Genomic DNA, 19,065 nt, shown 5'->3' with positions numbered 1-19,065 from the left:
ATGCATTTCCCAGAGATAAATGTTCAAATGTGGCGGCGTGTGTGTGTGTGTGTGTGTGCGTGCGTACAGAGGGGTCTGTGTCTGACTAGTTGGAGAAAAAAAATAGGTCACCCTTAAAACAAAAAGCTTACAGTCAACATCGCAACCGTCTGCTGAATTTTCATTGGTGGGCTTGTCTCCATAGTAACAGGTTAACCTTGAGGCAGTAGTCACATGGGCTGGCGAGTCTTGTGCTGTCTTGGAGAATACAACATGCATTGCATGACATCCATGATCACAGCCACCTACTCTGAGGGCTCTCACAGAGAAATATTGTGATTATAAATAAACAAATTCCCCACAAAACAGTGCTCTCTCATAACTCTAAATGTAGGCTATGATTGTAAGAGGTAGAAAATATAATGCATTCAACATTCATACATATGTGTGTACTATGTTAGGTAAAAATGACTACAATAAGCGTAACGTCCGTCACACCCTAAAAAATTGGGGTAAGATAGATACAAAGATATCTCATATTTGGCATTTAGCATCAAACATCAGCACATGTCATGATCTCTTTGTTCAGGTGAAGATCATCCTTGATTTATTGCTAGTGACTGTTCTCGCAGTCATGGGTGGAGAGGATTCAATACAATTTCAACTCAATACCTTTCAAATTGCTATACGTTTTCAAATAATTGAAAATAATGGACAATTTCCAGTACATGATGTGTAATTTCACTCAATAATAAAAGGAATGGACCAATTGCAGACGGTCATATGATTTCTAGTGTGGTTTGAGTATCTGGGTGCACACACACAACATGGCAACACAGCAACTAAAATTGAACAATGCTTCCCCCTACAGGTTAGGAAGCTTCACTACCAAACTTTCAATAATCTATTTCATATAAAATTGCCAAGATAGCATAGCAATTGTCAAGATAGCATCCTCTTCAGAAGGGATGAAACTGATTCAGTTTCATGTAGCCCCATATATAAACATGTTCTGCTTGAGCAGTCCAGAACTGAACAATCCAACTGTATAAATAGAACAATAATGCCTCCATTTAAATATTGTAATATGTACCATAAAATAGAATACAAAATGTCTTGCTGTACATAAATGGGAGTAATGTCTTGTTTATAGAGAACCATTTGTTGTGTCTGTCTATAGCAGCTCAATGGAATCTGATTGGTGTTGCTGGTTAATCCTGCCCTTAACTAGCCTTGTTAAACCAGCCTTGTTAAACCAGCCTGATTATCACAAATTCACAGTCTGGTTTCACAAGGCTAGCCTTTAACCTTGTGTTTCACAGAATCACGTTCATGTTTGTTGTTTCGGTCGCTCCTGTTCCTCATCGTCACTCCAGCCTGATGATCCACCATCTGTCCCAAAGTAGCGGTCCCCAAAGTCCCCTGTAATGACAGAAAACACCGAATTATAGAGTTAAATTACATGGAGCAACACATCAGACATCTCCGTAAAGAGCACATTACTGAGGTGGATTACAGAAAGGTGTAGCCATTGAAGCAGAATTCTAATTAAATAGGCCAATCAACATTACTGACTTCCCACTGGGCAAAAACTGGTTGAATCAACTTGGAAAACTAAATGGATATGCAAAAAGTCATCAACGTAAGGGCATTTCATATTTTATTTTCTTTCACCCAACTTTTAACCTAAATCCATTGACATGGTGAAATGTTTTACTGATTTCACATTGAATTCACGTTAGTTGACAACTCAACCAAATGTATATCAAAACTAAACGTTGAACTGACATCTGTGCTCAGTGGGTTACAACAGGAGGGAGTGGTTTGTACTAGTATATGGGGTAAGACATGTTAGCTATATCGATGCCAAACCCACCAATCCCTGGAATGACTTGCAGGAAGTCATCAACACTCTTGTCCACAGCTGTGGTGATGATTTTGACCTTAGGGAAGGCGTAGGCCACCGAGTGCACCCCCAACTCTGCCATGAGCAGAGAGACCAGCGCAATGTTCTCCTCCTGCACCTCGTGGTCCTGCATAGACACAACACAACACATTTAGTGCTATGGCCATCACTTTAAAACTCAGCCATTTAGTATGGTTAGTAATTTTATAGAAATACAAATACTAATTATAATTCTATGGTTATTATAGCAATGAGTGATTAATCCTGAAGACAGGGTCTTTCTGTTATTATGGGATGGGGATGTCTATTAGTGCCCCCTTACCAATAGGACCCGTACAGCCATCATGGCTGCAGCGCCTGTAGACACAGTGCTGTCCATTAGAATGACATGGTCCTCGCTGATGTCTTTTGGCAGACGCAGGTAATGCAACTGGACAGGGATGAAGGAGAAACAGGGTTACCACAGAGATACGGTCAGGAAGAGGAGGCAGATCTTGTTACTAGGAAGACGCCCAGAGAGGTGGATATAGAGTAAGTGTGACTATTCTAAATAGGACCACTTCTCCTCTCTTCAGCCAATAAAGATCTATTCTATTCTGTTACTTTCTAAAGTACCTCTGGTTCTCCTGAGTCCAGGTTGGTCTGGATGAGGATCTTGCCGATGCGGACATCCTTACACACAGCCCTCAGAGCAGGCTCCATGGTCTCCCCTGCCCGCAGGATAGACACACCTGTAATCTGGGGGGAGGAGGATGGAGCTTCAGCATGTTGACAAACACATACTATTCCTACTAGAAAGGAATACCAAACATAGTGCAGGGAAACAGGAGTAGTATCAATGAAGTCATTGAAACATAGTGCAGGGAAACAGGAGTAGCATCAATGAAGTCATTGAAACATAGTGCAGGGAAACAGGAGTAGTATCAATGAAGTCATTGAAACATAGTGCAGGGAAACAGGAGTAGCATCAATGAAGTCATTGAAACATAGTGCAGGGAAACAGGAGTAGTATCAATGAAGTCATTGAAACATAGTGCAGGGAAACAGGAGTAGTATCAATGAAGTCATTGAAACATAGTGCAGGGAAACAGGAGTAGTATCAATGACTACAGTACCCACCCCTTTTCCACTGAAGCTTCTCTTCCCATCATACTCCTGGCCCTGTGGGGTCTGTACCGTGCATGACTGTTACATGATACAATATGGATGAAGTTAGCGAAGTTAGCGACAACAACAAAATAACATATTACAGTAGAATACACTATAAACATTGGTAAATAATGTCCACATACCTGAGAGGGCAGGAATGTTAGAGCATGTTCAATAAGGAGGCGCATCAACCTCTTGGAGTAGAATATGAACTCGTCTCGACTGGTCTCCTGATTCCTGAATTACACAAATTAGTTGGAGGAGAATGAGAAGAAGGAAAAAAAAGTGTGTTGATTCTAGACTGGCTCTATTTGAACGTGATCTGACCTGATGATGGTATGCAGGCCTTTAACTTGAGGCGTACCCTCCAACACACTGAGGGTCTGGGGGAGGGGCTGAGTCTGCTGGGCCGAGGCCAGGACCGCCCTGGAGGAAACAACACAAAGGAGAATACATTTGAATAGGTGACAATGACTAGACACTGTTCTGCTCTCCCACTAGTTCTTCAATAAAAGGAGTCCATGTAGTCACCCTGAGACACCTGGTGGGGGTATTGTGAATAACACCACTACAAAAACTCAAATACGGGGGAGGGAGTGAGGAGGTGTAAGAGATGTGTAAGCCTACCTGACACTGAGCTCACGCTGCACAAAGAGAGAGAGAAAGAGAGATCGAGACAGAATGTACAAGAAGGTGAATGAAACAGAGAGAGAGAGAGAGCGAGAGAGAAAAAGAAAGAGCGAGAAAGGCAAAGAGATGTCAGTCACTCATCCCCTCACAATACCTCTACAGATACTCCAGCATTCTGCCACTGTGTGGCACCATCTTCTCATGCACTGCAGCTCAGAAATATTAAGAACACATTCCTGATATTGAGTTGCACCCCCTCCACCCCTTTGCCCCCAGAACAGCCTCAATTCGTCAGGGCATGGACTCTACAAGGTTTTGAAAGAGTACCACAGGGATGCTGGCCCATGTTGACTCCAATGCTTCCCACAGTTGTGTCAAGTTGGCTGTCCTTTGGGTGGTGGAACATTCTTGATACAAGGGAAACTGTTGAGCATGAAAAACCCAGCAGTGTTGCAGTTCTTGACACAAACTGGTGCGCCTGGCATCAACTATCATACCCAGTTCAAAGGCACTTAAATATTTTGTCTTGTCCATCCACACTCTGAATGGCACACATACACAATCCATGTCTCAATTGTCTCAAGGCTTAAAAATCCTACTACAATCCATGTCTCAATTGTCTCAAGGCTAAAAAATCCTACTTTAACCTGTCTCCTCCCCTTCATCTACACTGATTGAAGTGGATTTAACGAATTTAAGGGACAACAATCAAGGGATTATAGCTTCCACCTGGATTCACCTGGTCAGTCTGTCATGGAAAGAGCAGGTGTTCTTAATGTTTTGTATACTCAGTGTATATAGTCTACTGAGTATAGTGTTCTGCTGCTCACTCACCTCCTCCATCTGCTTGTGGACATGCTGGACAATCAGGTCAATGGCCACCATGTTACCACCACCTGGCAGAGGGAATCATATTTTCACTTGGAAACAACATATTTTAATTTGGAGAGAAACATTTCAGTAGCTCAAATGGCTACCACATAATTAACAATATCGGCACAGAATATCGGCTACGAAACCATAGTATATCAGCAGGATATATATGCCTTCATATTGGTATTAGCTGCCAATGGCTAACAAATATTATATTGAGAACGGCAGATGCCAAAATGCAGAATACAGAAATATTGCACCTTTTACCTTTCTAACGGGTAGTGCTCCATCTCTCACCTCGTGGCACAACAATGTCTGCCAGTCGAATGTAGGGTTCAATGTACTGCTCAAACGCAGGCTTCACAAACTTGTTGTACTGCTTGATGACCCCCTCGATGTCCCGCCCGCGCTCTGTGATGTCCCTGCGCAGCCGACGTACCAGCCGGATGTCTGAGTCCGTGTCCACAAAGATCTTCATGTCTAGGAGCTGGAGACAAACAGAGCAGCAATAGAGCACTATGTTCCTGTACCTTGCAGTCACAGATGACTCAACTGATTCAGTAAAGAAGTTATAAACATGTGATGATCATACAGCCTTACCTCCAAAAGCTCTTTGTCTGCAAAGGACATAATCCCCTCAAAGATGACCACACTTGCACCATACACAGTTTTCTACACAGGGAAGAGACAGACACAACAGAAATGCTCAGAACTGCAACAGCTGCCAGTTATACCCTTCTTCTGTTTATTTACAGTGGATAAATATATCAGGAGAATCTAGAGTTTTCCCTTGGTACATGTCCTTCAGGTTCTGCACTCACCCAGTCTTTCTGTCTGCCGTGTGTAGTGAAGTCATACACTGGGATCTTCACGCTCTTGCCCTGTTTGAGTCTCTTAACGGTGGCAACTAGCAGCGCAAAGTCAAACGCCCCTGGGTGGTCAAAGTTGTAGTCGTTACTGGTTGCCAGGGTCTGTTCCTCAGGGGTCAGAACCTAGGGGGTACAGGAGAGCAAACTTCAGGGAAGGATGGACACAGAAACACAATGGGATCTTTCATAGGGTAAAGGGAAAAGGTGAATGTGTAAAAACAAAAAGTTGTAATGCTGCCTACCCATGTAGCGTGTGCTCATGTAGGTTACTTTCTAAATGTGATCCATTACAGTTACTAGTTACCTGTCCAAAATTGTAATCAGTAATGTAACTTTTGGATTACCCAAACTCAGTAGCGTAATCTGAATACTTTAATTTACTTTCGGATTACTATCCCTTTAAGAAGCAGTAGAAGAAAACAGACTTGTGGTCAGACTTGCTCAGGTGGAATAAACCTAAACTTGTGCCTTTTTTCATGCTGAATTGAATGTCATTGTGAAAAGGTGTCATAATGTATTTTTTCAGAAACATCATTTCTGAATTTAAATCTAATCTATGAAGTAATCAACACATTTTTCAAAAGTATCTGTAATCTGTTTACAATTTGTTACATGTAATCAGTTACTCACCAACCCTGTGTGTGTGTGTGTGTGTGTGTGTGTGTGTGTGTGTGTGTGTGTGTGTGTGTGTGTTTGCATGTTGAGTCCATGGGTTAGCGTGCATGTTGTTCCCTGGTGTTCTATAAACAGACATGATGGAAGGAAGAAGTGTGGCAGGGGATTACCCAGGCTGTGGACAGTCTCTTCCCCATGTGCTTCACATGTGATTAACATCATTAAGAGGGATGGATTGTGGGTAGGCTCATTCATACAGTATCACAAGGGTGTCTGTCAACAAGTCTGTTGTGAGGAACGGAGAGGAACTCCCCTTAGCCTACAGTAGCATGTCCAGATGCTAAATCTCAAGCAAGCCAAATGAATGCCAGTCTCTCACCTTGTAAAAGGAGTCCATGGACAACAGCACTACCCAGGGGACATCCAGAGCCTCAATGATCTTATTGGCCACCGTGGTCTTCCCTGACGCACTGCCCCCACACAACCCTGCAGACAAACACACATGTATGTTTAAGTACAACAACAAGTCATACAATAAGTAAAGACCATTACAACACTCCACACACAACATAAAAAATTCACAATTAAATAAGGCATACACCCATAACGGTTGTACCGATGACGAAGGCCTCTTTGGATTGTGCACCATGCTCATCATACCAGGGGGGTCTGCCGGCTGTGTAAATGGTGCGTGTGCCGGTGCGAAGCAGGGGAGGCTCTGTCTTAGTCTGGGATGTGCTTTTCCTGCGTGGAGCCGTGATAGGAGAGCCAGGCAGGAGCCGATCTAACGAGTCTTCCCCACTACCACTGTGAAACAACAATCATCATATCATCATTAACCTGTTATTAACATAGAGCTTTGGGTACAATTACAGTACAAGAAAAAGGAGGGACGTTTTTTAGGAGTGTTATAAAGTACTATAATGGTCCCTTTCGTAGGTAACGTCACTGATAAGGTTTATACCAACTCCGTCACACCCTTGTTTACTATCAAGCTCAACTGAAGGTTAAAAACCAGCTTAGCGGTTACATCAGACTCTAAATCCACATTTAGTACTGTTCAGGCACCACTAAAGCCCCAACATAAAAATCTTGATTTGTTTCAACACATATGTTTTTGGTAGATAGATCCTGCATTTCCCTGTACCTCTCATCACCAGTATGTCTCAACTGACATGGGATGGGACAACTCATCCCAACTCCCTCAACACACACAGGCAGAATGACTTCCACAGCCCTGTCTGTGTTTTCTTAGTGCTCACACACAGACAGCATCCATTCCAATAATCATGCATACAACACCACTATGTAAACAGACCACTTACCTGCGGGTCGTCATGGACCAGCAGCCTGAGATTCTGGCTCCAGTGTATGCAGGCAGAGTCATATCTGCAGCGAAACAGGGAGGGCTGGCTGCTCCAGCTCAGGCCCAACAGGTACAGTACTCACTACAGTATTCTCTACTAACACAGTAGAGCTCACACAGGCTAACGCTTACTGAGGCAGCAAACGTGGTCAAAGTTAACCCCCATAGAAAAGAGATTACAATCCACCTGACGCACTTTAGAGGGAGAGACAACCTCTGGTCGTCTCTTTAGAGGTTGTCTCTTTAGACCTGTTTTACAATCTACCCACTGAATCTAGCCTCTCTCTTCCCTAATCTCAGCTCAGAGGAGAGTAAGGAAAATGTCACCAATTTTCTCCTTTTACCTCTCCACTTTCACCTCCCTCCCTCCCTTGTCTAAGTGTGTTTAAAAGGATCACAGAGTTGGTGACTGTTATTAATAGAGGCCTGTTTACACCAGGACGCCCTCTACTGATCTTCATCTCCTATGCTGATCCTGACAGAGATAGCCTGTTCCCAGATCTGTTTGGCAATAATTAGCAAAACAGCACAAACAGATCTGGGACCAGGCTAGGACAGAGATATCCTGCAGGGCAATCATGTTCCCAAGTGTTTGTCTGATTACGACTCTGTCTCTGACCTGCTGACAGTTGCTGTTTTATCATATTTTTGTCACAGTTTTTCCTTGCACAATGCCAGGCCACTGCATTTCATTCAGCATATGTCCATTGTTGGCACACATTTGTTTTACCATTGTGTAGGCTACATAGTTATTACTGTAACAATCTACATACACTCAAATACTACAATTTCAGCAGATACATACTGAGAGCAGAGCAATGCAATAGCGTCATTCTGTTGTGTTATGTGCTAGATCCAAGGCAGATGTCCATTATTAGACTGATCCTATTACGCGACTGCTTGGTGACATACTTTATTGGCGACGGTAGAGCAGCTGACACACAGCATTAAAATGATCATTGGTAAATGATCAAACTTGATATCCGACTCAGTTAACCGGTATTTGAATTCAATGTATAAAACTTCAAACATTCTATGAATCCCAACTTGACTGTGTGTTTATGCGCAGGTGGGACGTTACAGCTAAGCAAGCCACTGTGAGCTCTGGGAGGTCAAATGATGCCGTAGTAGATTAGGCTACAACGAAAGGCATAAATCCAATGCAGTGCTCAGCACATAGTTATACATTTCAGGCTTCGTTTAAACAACATCAGCTAATACAAGGTATAAGAATGAAATAGTCTATGCTGTTAGGACCAGTACCTGTCTGAGCGCGATGACATTTTCTTCCCGCTGCACTCAGCTTCCTCTTGCCCTCTTCGGTGCCGGCTGGTGGACAGCGCCATATATTCAAGAGGATTGTGGGTAATGTAGTTGATCTTCACCAGTAGTGGATTGGAGTCACAGAAAAATCATGTGGGCCAATGTTAAGTACATAATACATTTTATTTGTCTGAAATAAGGAGCCCTTCACCATAAATGTATTTCACAACAATCTATCCAATTTACAATTAAGCCCCAAATTAGAGTACACTATAGGATACTTCCAAGAAGAACCATTGTGACAAAAATATATAATTCACAACTAATCTTGCACAGCTGTATGGTTAAAACATAAAATAACATAAAAATGGGCAACAAGACACAAACAGCCAATCTGACATGAAGCCTTTAATAACATCCTTTAATTTCAAATCACAGATAGAACTGTATAGTCTGTCTGTCCCTTTAGTTGGAAAACCAATATCCAACTTTTCAAAGTCGGGGCTGTGCTCTATTGATCACAGTACTGTATGTATATTTGGGAGTGTTCCATCTCCCCCGGTTCTGTCTGAGTTGGATATGGCATGTGATCATCTCATGTGTCCTCGTCAGAGATAATAGTTTCCATGTGGTTCACATTACAGTCCTAGTTTCTGAATGGTGTACAGACTCCCAGCTTGTACATGGTTGAAGTGCTCTATAATCTTTCCAGTTTTCACTGTAAACAACCCAGTCAGAAATTGAATGTTATGTTACGATAGATTTCCAAAGGAGCCTCCTGTTACAAGAGAAAGACAAGGAGAGAAAATAGGAACTGTTAGAATTACATTCAAATGTTATCTGTAATTTACACACACACACACACACACACACACACACACACACACACACACACACACACACACACACACACACACACACACACACACACACACACACACACACCTCTGCTAAGGAGCTGCAGGTTTCGTCCCTCCTCTTGCATATGCAGTTGAAGCACCTGCTGTAGGAGCTCCTGCCTCAGTGTCTCTTGCACCAAGCCCATCCTCTCCAGCTTCTCTCCATTCAGACGCAACAGAGCACGGCCTGACAGGGAACAGAGAGAGGAGGCTGTCATTAAGTGATTCAACTGTCACTACTCGTACACACCCACACCGACTGTATTGTATATTTTACTAGCATTTTCTGATGATGAATTATGGTTTTTCTGCTAGTGCGCTTGTATCCACCCATACCTGCTGTATTCCAATCTCATTGCATGATTATTAATGAATAGTGCACTTGCTAGTGCACCTGTACCCTTTGATACCTGTATTGGGTAAAGAGTATTACAAGCATAGTTATTCAACTAACTCTACTCTGCCAGCCATCCACTCTTACTGTATTTTAGCCTCCTTTTATGATTGTAAATTATGATTTCGGGTTAGTGCACTTGTATCTACTCAAACCAACTGTATTTTACTCTGATTCTGTAATTATGAATGATGTTCTTTGTGCCTGTAATACACGTGTCCTAGTTGATACCTGTGATGGCGTGATGAGAGAAGGCCTCTACGTAGGTCAGGTAGTTGTGAGGACAGTGTTTCTTCAACCACCTGCAGACGTCCTGCTGAGTCCATAACACCACAGGCTGGATCAGACTAGGCTGGGTGGGGCTGGTGTGGTAGATTCCATAGGAGTCGCCTGAACGGCGCTGAAATACACCCAAGCACACACACTGAATATTTTATTTCTGCAATGTCATATTTCCTTTCTGGCCCTCTACTGCTTCCATTATCTCTCAGACCCCTCCCCTCCCATTTAAGTGATGTGTTTTAACCTTGAGTGCCTCAAGGGATGACAACCTCACCACGTCAGTTAGACTAGCACATCCTTCATCCATCAAAACATCTGTTCAAACACCCAGGGGTCTTTCTTTCTTCTGGTCACCAAGGACCACTTTCATGATCTTAGCCACACAGATATAATGCATGACAATGCAGTTGCCAGGAATATAGTGATGGGAGTGACATTCCTTCAGTGGTGGACAAAGTACCCAATTGTCAAGTAAAGATACCTTAATAGAAAATGACTCAAGTAAAAGTCACCCATAAAATACTACTTGAGTATCAAAAGTATCAAAATATATTTCAAATTACTTATATAAAGCAAACCAGATGGCACAATTCTCTTGTTTTTAAAATGTATCGATAGCCAGGGGCACACTCCAACACTCAGACATAATTTACAAACAAAGCATTTGTGTTTAGTGAGTCCGACAGATCAGAGGTGGTAGGGATGACCAGGGTTGTTCTCTTGATAAGTGTTTAAATTGACCATTTTCCTGTCCTGCTAAGCATTCAAAATGTAATAAGTACTTTGGGTGTCAGGGAAATGTTTGGAGTAAAAAAGTACATTATTTTCTTTAGGAATGTCGTGAAGTAAAAGTAAAAGTTTTCAAAAATATAAATTGTAAAGTACAGATACCCCAAAAAACGACATAAGTAGAACTTTAAAGTATTTTAACTTAAGTACTTCACACCACTGCCATCCTTTACTGAACTCATGTTCATACCACTTTAACTTATCTCTGCAACCACAGCATTTCTGGCAAAGTCATGCAAAAGCTAATAAGCCTTGGTTATTGCACACACACACACACACACACACACACACACACACACACACACACACACACACACACACACACACACACACACACACACACACACACACACACACACACACACACACACACACACACACACACACACACACACACACACACACACACCAAGCAGCAGTGGGTGTCAAGGTTCAAGTTTCACATTTCACATTTTATTAGTCATATGTACGGGATACATATGGTAAACATCATGTGTCATGACAAAATGCTTACTGCAGGTTCCTTCTCGACAATGCAACAATAAGAAATAATACAAGATAAGAATACAAACAAAGTAAACGGCTCAGTATAAACATTTTAGCATCAGTATAATACAGGAAGGCACAATTTATAGTCCAATATTTACATGTGTTTCGGGGAAGAGGAGATTGGGGGCAATGCGTTTAAATTAAGCAGCTTAATAAGAGTCTGGTAGCATCAGTTGTGATGTGTGTGTAGCATGAATATACACTACTTGGCCAAAAATATGTGGACAACCTTTCAAATTAGTGGATTCGGCTATTTCAGCCAAACCCGTTGCTGACAGGTGTATAAAATCGAGGACACTGCCATGCAATCTCCATAGTCAAACATTGACAGTAGAATTGCCCGTATTGAAGGGCTCAGTGTCTTTCAATGTGTCACCGTCATAGGATGCCACCTTTTCAACAAGTCAGTTCGTCAAATTTCTGCCCTGCTAGAGTTGCCTCGGTCAAGTGTAAGTGCTGTTATTTTGAAGTGGAAACGTCTAGGAGCAACAACGGCTCAGCCGCAAAGTGGTAGGACACACAAGCTCACAGAACGAGACCGCTGAGTGCTGAAGCGCGTAGCGTGTAAAAACTGGAGCAGTGGACTTTGGGGCAGTGGAAAAGCATTCTCTAGAGGGATGAATCATGCTTCACCATCTGGCAGTCCGACGGATTAATGTGGGTTTGGCAGGTGCCAGGAGACCGCTACCTGCCCGAATGCATCGTGCCAGCTGTAAAGTTTGGTGGAGGAGGAATAATTGTCTGGGGCTGTTTTTCATGGTTTGGGCTAGGCCCCTTAATTCCAGTGAAGGGAACTCTTAACAATGCAGCATACAAATACATTCTAGACGATTCTATGCTTCCAACTTTGTGAAGAGCCTTCACAGAAGAAGGCAGAAAAGGGTGGACCAACTCCATATTAATGCCCATGATTTTGGAATGAGATGTTCGACGGGCAACTTTTGGTCTCGTAGTGTACTGTATGTGTGTGTGTGTGTGTGTGTGTGTGTGTGTGTGTGTGTGTGTGTGTGTGTGTACTGTATGTCTGTGTGGGTGTGTGCATGAGCAGCTGGTCAGTCCAGTTCAAGTGTTCAGCAGTCTCATGACTTGTTGATATAAACTGTCTCTGAGACTGTTGGTATCAGACCTCTTGTTCCAATACCGCCTGCCCGACAGTAATGTTATTGCTCTCACATTAGCATATATACACACTAAACCCATCACTAATGAAGCCTATCATATAAAAGGTCCCCCTGCAGATCAAACGCATACATTCATCTGAAACTATAAGATCAGGGAACATAGTTCTGTGAGCAATGAGCATCAGCATCAAACCAGAGTGCATGTGGGTCAGTCTTATCCCAATACCAAATTCCTTCACTTGGAATCTCAGCAGGATATGGGTGACTAATCAAATGAAGCCTTTGATCATTCATTCAATTTAAAAATCAATGAATGCAGTGTTCTCTCCTTTTCTGCTCTGCTCTTCTTCTCCAGCAGCCCCACTTAAAGTTCAAAAGGTTTGAACTCAACATACTAGTTTTACACCCCTTGGCCTGAATTTGGCCAGCAACAAACAAAAACAAATAAGCTCTCTCCCTGCATTTTTCATCACAGACATTCATGATACAAGATTATGTAATGCATTGCATTGATCGTGAAAGACATAAAGCATGAAGCATATGCATGCATGGAAGGGGAAGGGAAGTATCTCTGTCATCAACCCAAATTTGTAGGGTACTCGGAAACCGCAATGTATAGCAGAGATTCCTTCATTCATTGGTTAAAAAAAACAGTCACAATGAAATTGCAATAACATGATTTGAAGTCAATTTAAAAAACACAAAAGGTTCACTGCACTGTAATACCACGTAAAGGGAATACCAGAATATATCAGATAGGGTGCTAGTGGGTAACTAGCCCCCCCTAAGAACATGTCTAATTTTTGACACAAAAGAGCAACGTCTGGAGAAAAAAATGATATGTGGAAGATCATGCTTAGGCGAATAAACTATAAAGGTAAAAAAATGGCTACAGTTTACACTTTTTCAGTTATTTTATGAAATGTTGTTTTCAAAAAAGGGGATTTTTTAAAATACCGGGTGTAACATTTTCTATACAATCCATTATGTACAATTGCACTAAATATGATTTGAATAATGCAAGAATTTAAATCCTTACAGTCTTTAAAATGACATTCAGGAGCAAAAGGTTTCCCCCCCAAAAAACATATATATTTGGAATATAAAATTGGAATGGAATATAACTAATAACATTAAATAACATTGGAATATAACATTTAATAACAATAACTGAACTAATTAACTCAGTGTAACATTGATGTGGCAACTCTCTTATGCTTTGCTATTGCACGATTCTAATTTGTACCTGTAGGTCACAAATAAAGCTATCCCCAGTAAAACTCACGAGCCCACCTACTGCACTACTCACACCTAATCCAGTCCCCACCTGTGACTGAAAACAAGGGGAGAGATGCCCCATGGGCTAGTTACCCCCTATTACCCTAGCATTAATTGAACCAAGCACCGGGAACCGAGAACCAGGACCCCCCCCCCCCCTGCTCCAAATAGTAGAGCTATGGCCCAGTTCACACAAAATTGCTAGACATGCTTTGTTATAAAACATATCTGCCAGAGCACATACTGTAAGGTTCCCCACAGCCATTAGATGTCATACAGTATATTGCACATTTTAGCTCTCAGTCCACCGACAAAGGCTGGTGTTTCTGTACATAGGAAGGACAGCAGTTCTTTTTAAAGTCATTATAAAAGGCTGGACAGTCTGAGTGCCCCATAGCCCTCTGGATAAACAGCATCTTCCATTCTCCACGAACAAAGTGCTACTCGTGTTGGAACAATGGATAAAGTCCATTGCATTTGTCATATAATATTTTTATATTTTGTCTTTGTGAAGAGAGAAGCTTTTGTGTTGGTAAATTACACAGGGCCAGAGAGAAGCGTACATACACGTCAATTAATGATTGAAAAAGACTGATCTGAGAGGAATAATAACCCATGAAGCTCTTTCCTTTTTCTAAATGTACATGTGCATCTAGAATAGGCCTACCAATTAGAGATGTAGTGGATGACTAGAAACAGATACAGTATAAAAAGGCAGCCATTAGCATCATGGCCGTAAAGCCCTACAGAAATGGGGTCACTTTTCACATCTGATCTGTGATTATGATCTGATATGCAGAAATAGAGATCTAAAATAGTTGAGGTACTCCACCTGATATTTCTCTGTCCCAGGCTGTTGGAGCAGCTTCACTGTCCGGCCCCCTGCTGTTTTCTGACCCCGCCCATCATGCCAAGTCAGGTTCCCTCCTGTCCGTCGACTCAGGTGGTTGAAGTCCTCCGGCAGCGCTCTGTATTCCACAGCAGGCCGGCAGAAACTGAAACTGGAGGCCGCTACAAGAGTAAAAGAGACACATACAGTTTTGATTTGAGCAATAGGATTTGACTATAACAGCGGCAGTAAAGTCACAGGCTTGTGGTGCTTGAAATTCTCTCACTGACTATGCTGTAATTTGCACTAGAAATGCCATGTGAAATCTGGAAAAATATATGCCAAAGAATTGTAAAACCCTGGGGGCCTTCTCATTGACAGATGGTCTCAACCATCATTACTAGGTGTTTTTCCAGACAGACCAAGCAGGTGTTATAATGGCTGAGCCATTAAACTGAGTCATTATGAGCTGATGTTCAAAGGAACTTCAACTTTTACCCAGATAGCTCCCAGGCATTTCTGGCAACTCCACATGACTACTGCATATAAATCAGTCGCTCATCATTATGTTTAGTTACTGGCAGACACACACCCTATCCCATTCTACAGGCAGGAAGTGTCTTTTCAGTATCATAATGAAGGGAAAAGGTGCTAGCTAGAGTAAACACACTATTACTGCAGCATAACCTGGCAACCAGCCACAGGTCATTACTAATTAATGTGCCAGATTGGGTTGATTTTCTGTCTGTGTTGGAAGTGATGTTTTGAGTAGTGTGTGTGTGATGTTCATTCAAATGTTATTTTCTAATTGACAAAGGTTAAGTTTAAATGAGGACAGAACAAGAGACAGTAGAGGAGAGCATGAGAGGAGAGGAGATGAAAGGGTATATTTTGGTCCTTTTGCTTGTGCCCCTCCTCTGCATCATCCAGTATCCCCGTTATTCCAGACCCCCAACAGAGCCAAGGCTCGCAAAGGCAGCTCGTTATCAAGCCAAGCCATATGAATGCCACTGGTGGAGAACATTTCATAATGGACATAACCCTTCGATATCAACCCTCTAGTCTAGGTCTTCAGCATGGGGCATGGGTGTATGTTGCTTCATGCCACTTAGAAAAGTAACTTCAATAAAAATACACTAGAAGTGTTTGAAAACATCGAATCTGAGATGTACCCGATCTTCAGTGAACAACTGGTTCCTTCATTTCAAAATAGGCGTTAAGGAATGTAATGCAATAACCCATTGTAAGGAATGGGTTATATGGCCAGTGATCACTGTAAGCAAATGGACCCTAATCCGTCACCCTTAATCGCTATCAATTTCAGCACCACGCCGTCCGGACAGCGGTTTCTGTTTGTGCTGCATAAAAATTCCACCTAAATTCTGAAATCTAAAGCCAAAAATAAGCAGGGGAAGTGGTCATGCAAGTTCAGCAAAACTAATGCTACACTGCTCACTTGTTTAGCTTAATCTGGCTTTACCGACAATAGAAAGTATATCACAAGAGAAGATAGGGGATGATTCGTCTATTGAGATGTCCGCATGCACGACTATTGGATCTCAATTACCGTCCACAGCCATGCCGTTTCACCTTTCCCTGCGACAGCACTGGTAAAAGTATCCAACAGGTAATCCTCGGTTTGTGGACTCCTCTCCGTTCCGCCAAAGTCTACACTGACAGTATGGTCTAACAATTTACCGCCACTCAGGTGCCACTGCCAGTAGACAACTCTACATCTCGTGAGTTCATCGGTTATATCCAGGGTTGAATGGAGGAATTAACTCATGCAGCATTCAAATAGGCTGCCAAATGTCAAAATTGACACTGGAAGCGTTTCACTAAGTAAAAAAATAAACACAGATACGCTCTAGCGCAACCTCTTATCGGATGGTGCAGCTAATAGTGTCCTGTACTGGGTGAAGTTATGAGTCTCTTTCGGTACGGAATGTCCCAATGATGTTGGCTGACTGAGTCTGTCAGTGCGGAGCTACTGCATGTATGTGTGGTTCATATCGTCATGAGAATCAGTCGCGCGGCTTTTTCTCAAGAGCCAGCATGAGCGGTCTCAAAGTGCTGCCCAGAGCCCTGTAATTAGCGCAGCCAGTGGAGAGACTTTGAACACCGGCTGATGAAAAGCCAGCGCAAGACTCACACGCTAGAAGCAAAATAGAATAGAGAACATGCAGCATAAGAGATCCTCCTGCCTTTATTTACCAAAGAAAAGGAGCCAGAGCTCTGGTGCTCCTGGGGACCACCATTTCATCCATGGTGGAGCCTCAGAGCAAAGATAGCCAAGGGGAAACCCAAGGCTTTAGGCAGTGGCCCTTACTGTAAATAAGAAGTCAAAAGGTCAAATAAGGGGTGCTTATATTTGTCCTGATTCACACATGTACAAGTGTGTGGTGAAATAGTAATGTGTTTTCAGCATATCCCACTTCCCCTAAAACACCCTTGGAGAGTGGGGTCATGGCATGGGATCAGTTTTACAGTTTGACAGATCATCAGGCTGCTAACTGTCAACAGAGTTGACATGTTACACCAGTGAAAAACCATGTGGCTTTTAGTGAACTACGTCTGTTCTACCCATTCTACTTCTATATCATTTATGGTTGGATACAACCATTACTAATGGTTGTGGTTGGATATTTAAAAATAAATAACATATTTAACCTTTACTGAACTAGGCAAGTCAGTTAAGAACAAATTCTTATTTACAATAACGGCCTACCCCGACCAAACCCTAACCGCTGGGCCAATTGTGTGCCGCCCTATGGGACTCCCAATCACGGCCAGTTGTGATACAGCCTGGAATTGAACCAAGGTCTGTAGTGACGCCTCTAGCACTGAGATGCAGTGCCTTAGACCGCTGCGCCACTCGGGAGCCCATTGATGGTAAATCCCAGAACACCTACTGGACCAATCAGCCCCACAAACCACACGTGGGACATACTAACCCAGTGACAACAAACAGCTTTAGGTCTAAGTACCAGGGCATGGGCACGTGACTTCTCGGGGTGTAGGCCTATCATTGTTGCTATGACAACATGATATCTATGAAGCAGCAGATACTTTAGGGGGCACATAGGGACTAATGTATTAGCATGGGCACATTTGGCCTGGTAAGAGGCCTAAAATATGAAAGGGAACTGGAGGGAACATCAAAGAGCCTGGGATATTAACAGTAGGTTAAGGCTGGTCTGCAGAGGACCAGCCTTTTGTTTCATGGTGTATCAATGGATAATGATTAATTCTCCAACAGTTTCAAATGCAAATGATTAAAGACATGGTCCACTAACAACCCATTTGGCCTAGAGGCTCAGCACACACAAATAATGGACAAACTTTTTCTCTCTGAAGGAAAAATAATACTTTGGCACATTGTTATTATATATTTTTGATGAACTTGTATTTATTCAGGGGAACCAAACTGAGACCATTGTCTCATTTACAATGGTGCCCTGAGGACCAAAATGACATAAATACAGCAACAACAAAAATATAACAAAACTACAAGACAGCTAGAAATAAATTACATCAGGTTATTACAACAAGTTATAAAATAATCAATTGAAACAATTTCACACTTTAGTGAACTCATTTAACAACAGTTTTAAACTGCATTATTGGCACCAGGGAATTCAGGTGTAATTTGTTTTGTAAGGTATTCAATAACTGTGGTGCATTTAAACTAAAGGCGGATTTACCAAACATTGTGGAGACAAGCAGGATTATCAAGCGTCTCTAAATGGTTTCACTACACCAGGGGCAGAGCCTCAAACATTGTTCTCATCTATGGAAAGGTCAAACACCCATTGCTACAGACCCAGCAGGTTCTGCTATGAAATGGAACTTTCATGACAGTCTCTTGTTCCCATTGACTAGCAATAATAGTAGTAGGACTGAGTGAGAGGTGTTCTGTAAGTGCAGGTAGGTATTGCCTATCTTCAGATGTGGACACAGAGCCATGGGGCCTGATTAACACAAACACACCAAACTTCTCACATGGGTGTGGGTGTGCCACAAGCTATTGCTTCCCCATGTGGCCATTAAATGAGGTTTGCTCTTATCAACATTTGTCCTACATCAATATTATCTCATAATGAATGAATACCAAGATAATGTGATTAATAACCCAGACATAGTATATGTGCAAAACACAGCTCTGTCATACATAGACAATAATACTGAACACAAACATTTTCCCTTTTAAAGCATGATAGTGGTACTTAGTGGTGGTAGCGGCAGAGGAAACGTAGGCCTACACAAATGAAAGT

General features: G+C 42.3%; 2 protein-coding genes across 8 annotated transcripts; both read right to left on the bottom strand.

Annotated features, from left to right (window-relative positions):
* Nucleotides 1-1,218: 1,218 nt before the first annotated feature.
* LOC139416680 (uridine-cytidine kinase-like 1) lies at nt 1,219-8,733 on the bottom strand. Of its 7 annotated transcripts, XM_071165641.1 has the most exons (16): nt 8,651-8,677; nt 7,347-7,443; nt 6,638-6,822; nt 6,401-6,507; nt 5,359-5,529; nt 5,138-5,209; nt 4,835-5,024; nt 4,499-4,560; nt 3,662-3,678; nt 3,362-3,460; nt 3,178-3,271; nt 3,005-3,070; nt 2,501-2,623; nt 2,208-2,315; nt 1,856-2,012; nt 1,219-1,401 (listed from the first exon to the last, which is right to left on the bottom strand). In XM_071165641.1, exons 2-16 carry the CDS (start codon nt 7,406-7,408, stop codon nt 1,310-1,312), a joined length of 1,605 nt encoding a protein of 534 aa, XP_071021742.1. In that variant the 5' UTR covers nt 7,409-7,443; nt 8,651-8,677; the 3' UTR covers nt 1,219-1,309. The 7 variants fall into 7 exon arrangements, with proteins under 7 accessions (XP_071021742.1, XP_071021737.1, XP_071021738.1 ...); XM_071165636.1 differs by lacking the exon at nt 7,347-7,443 and having other exon boundaries at nt 6,638-6,828; nt 8,651-8,733; XM_071165637.1 differs by lacking the exon at nt 7,347-7,443 and having other exon boundaries at nt 8,651-8,733.
* Nucleotides 8,734-9,402: 669 nt separating this feature from the next.
* LOC139417328 (sterile alpha motif domain-containing protein 10-like) lies at nt 9,403-16,553 on the bottom strand. Its single transcript, XM_071166595.1, has 5 exons — nt 16,359-16,553; nt 14,795-14,973; nt 10,175-10,343; nt 9,596-9,736; nt 9,403-9,428 (listed from the first exon to the last, which is right to left on the bottom strand). The coding sequence occupies exons 1-5, from the start codon at nt 16,369-16,371 to the stop codon at nt 9,403-9,405; spliced, it is 528 nt and encodes a 175-aa protein (XP_071022696.1). The 5' UTR covers nt 16,372-16,553.
* Nucleotides 16,554-19,065: the final 2,512 nt, after the last annotated feature.

Source organism: Oncorhynchus clarkii, chromosome 9 (assembly GCF_045791955.1).
Source record: "Oncorhynchus clarkii lewisi isolate Uvic-CL-2024 chromosome 9, UVic_Ocla_1.0, whole genome shotgun sequence".
In the NCBI taxonomy this organism is placed as follows: Eukaryota; Metazoa; Chordata; class Actinopteri; order Salmoniformes; family Salmonidae; genus Oncorhynchus; species Oncorhynchus clarkii.
Note: the sequence above shows the minus strand (reverse complement) of the source record. Positions and strands in the feature narration are given on the sequence as shown.

Bases quoted from the DNA above. Each gene is read 5' to 3' on its own strand.
- LOC139417328 (XM_071166595.1), bottom strand. The intron at 9,737-10,174 runs GTATCAACTAGG...GTTCCCTGTCAG, and splicing joins CTCTCATCACGCCATCACAG to GCCGTGCTCTGTTGCGTCTG. The intron at 9,429-9,595 runs GTGTGTGTGTGT...CTCTTGTAACAG, and splicing joins CCTGCAGCTCCTTAGCAGAG to GAGGCTCCTTTGGAAATCTA.
- LOC139416680 (XM_071165636.1), bottom strand. From the start codon at position 8,733: ATGGCGCTGTCCACCAGCCGGCACCGAAGAGGGCAAGAGGAAGCTGAG. The intron at 4,561-4,834 runs GTGAGAGATGGA...TCCCTCTGCCAG, and splicing joins AGACATTGTTGTGCCACGAG to GTGGTGGTAACATGGTGGCC. The intron at 2,624-3,004 runs GTGGGTACTGTA...TCCTCCCCCCAG, and splicing joins GAAGCTTCAGTGGAAAAGGG to ATTACAGGTGTGTCTATCCT.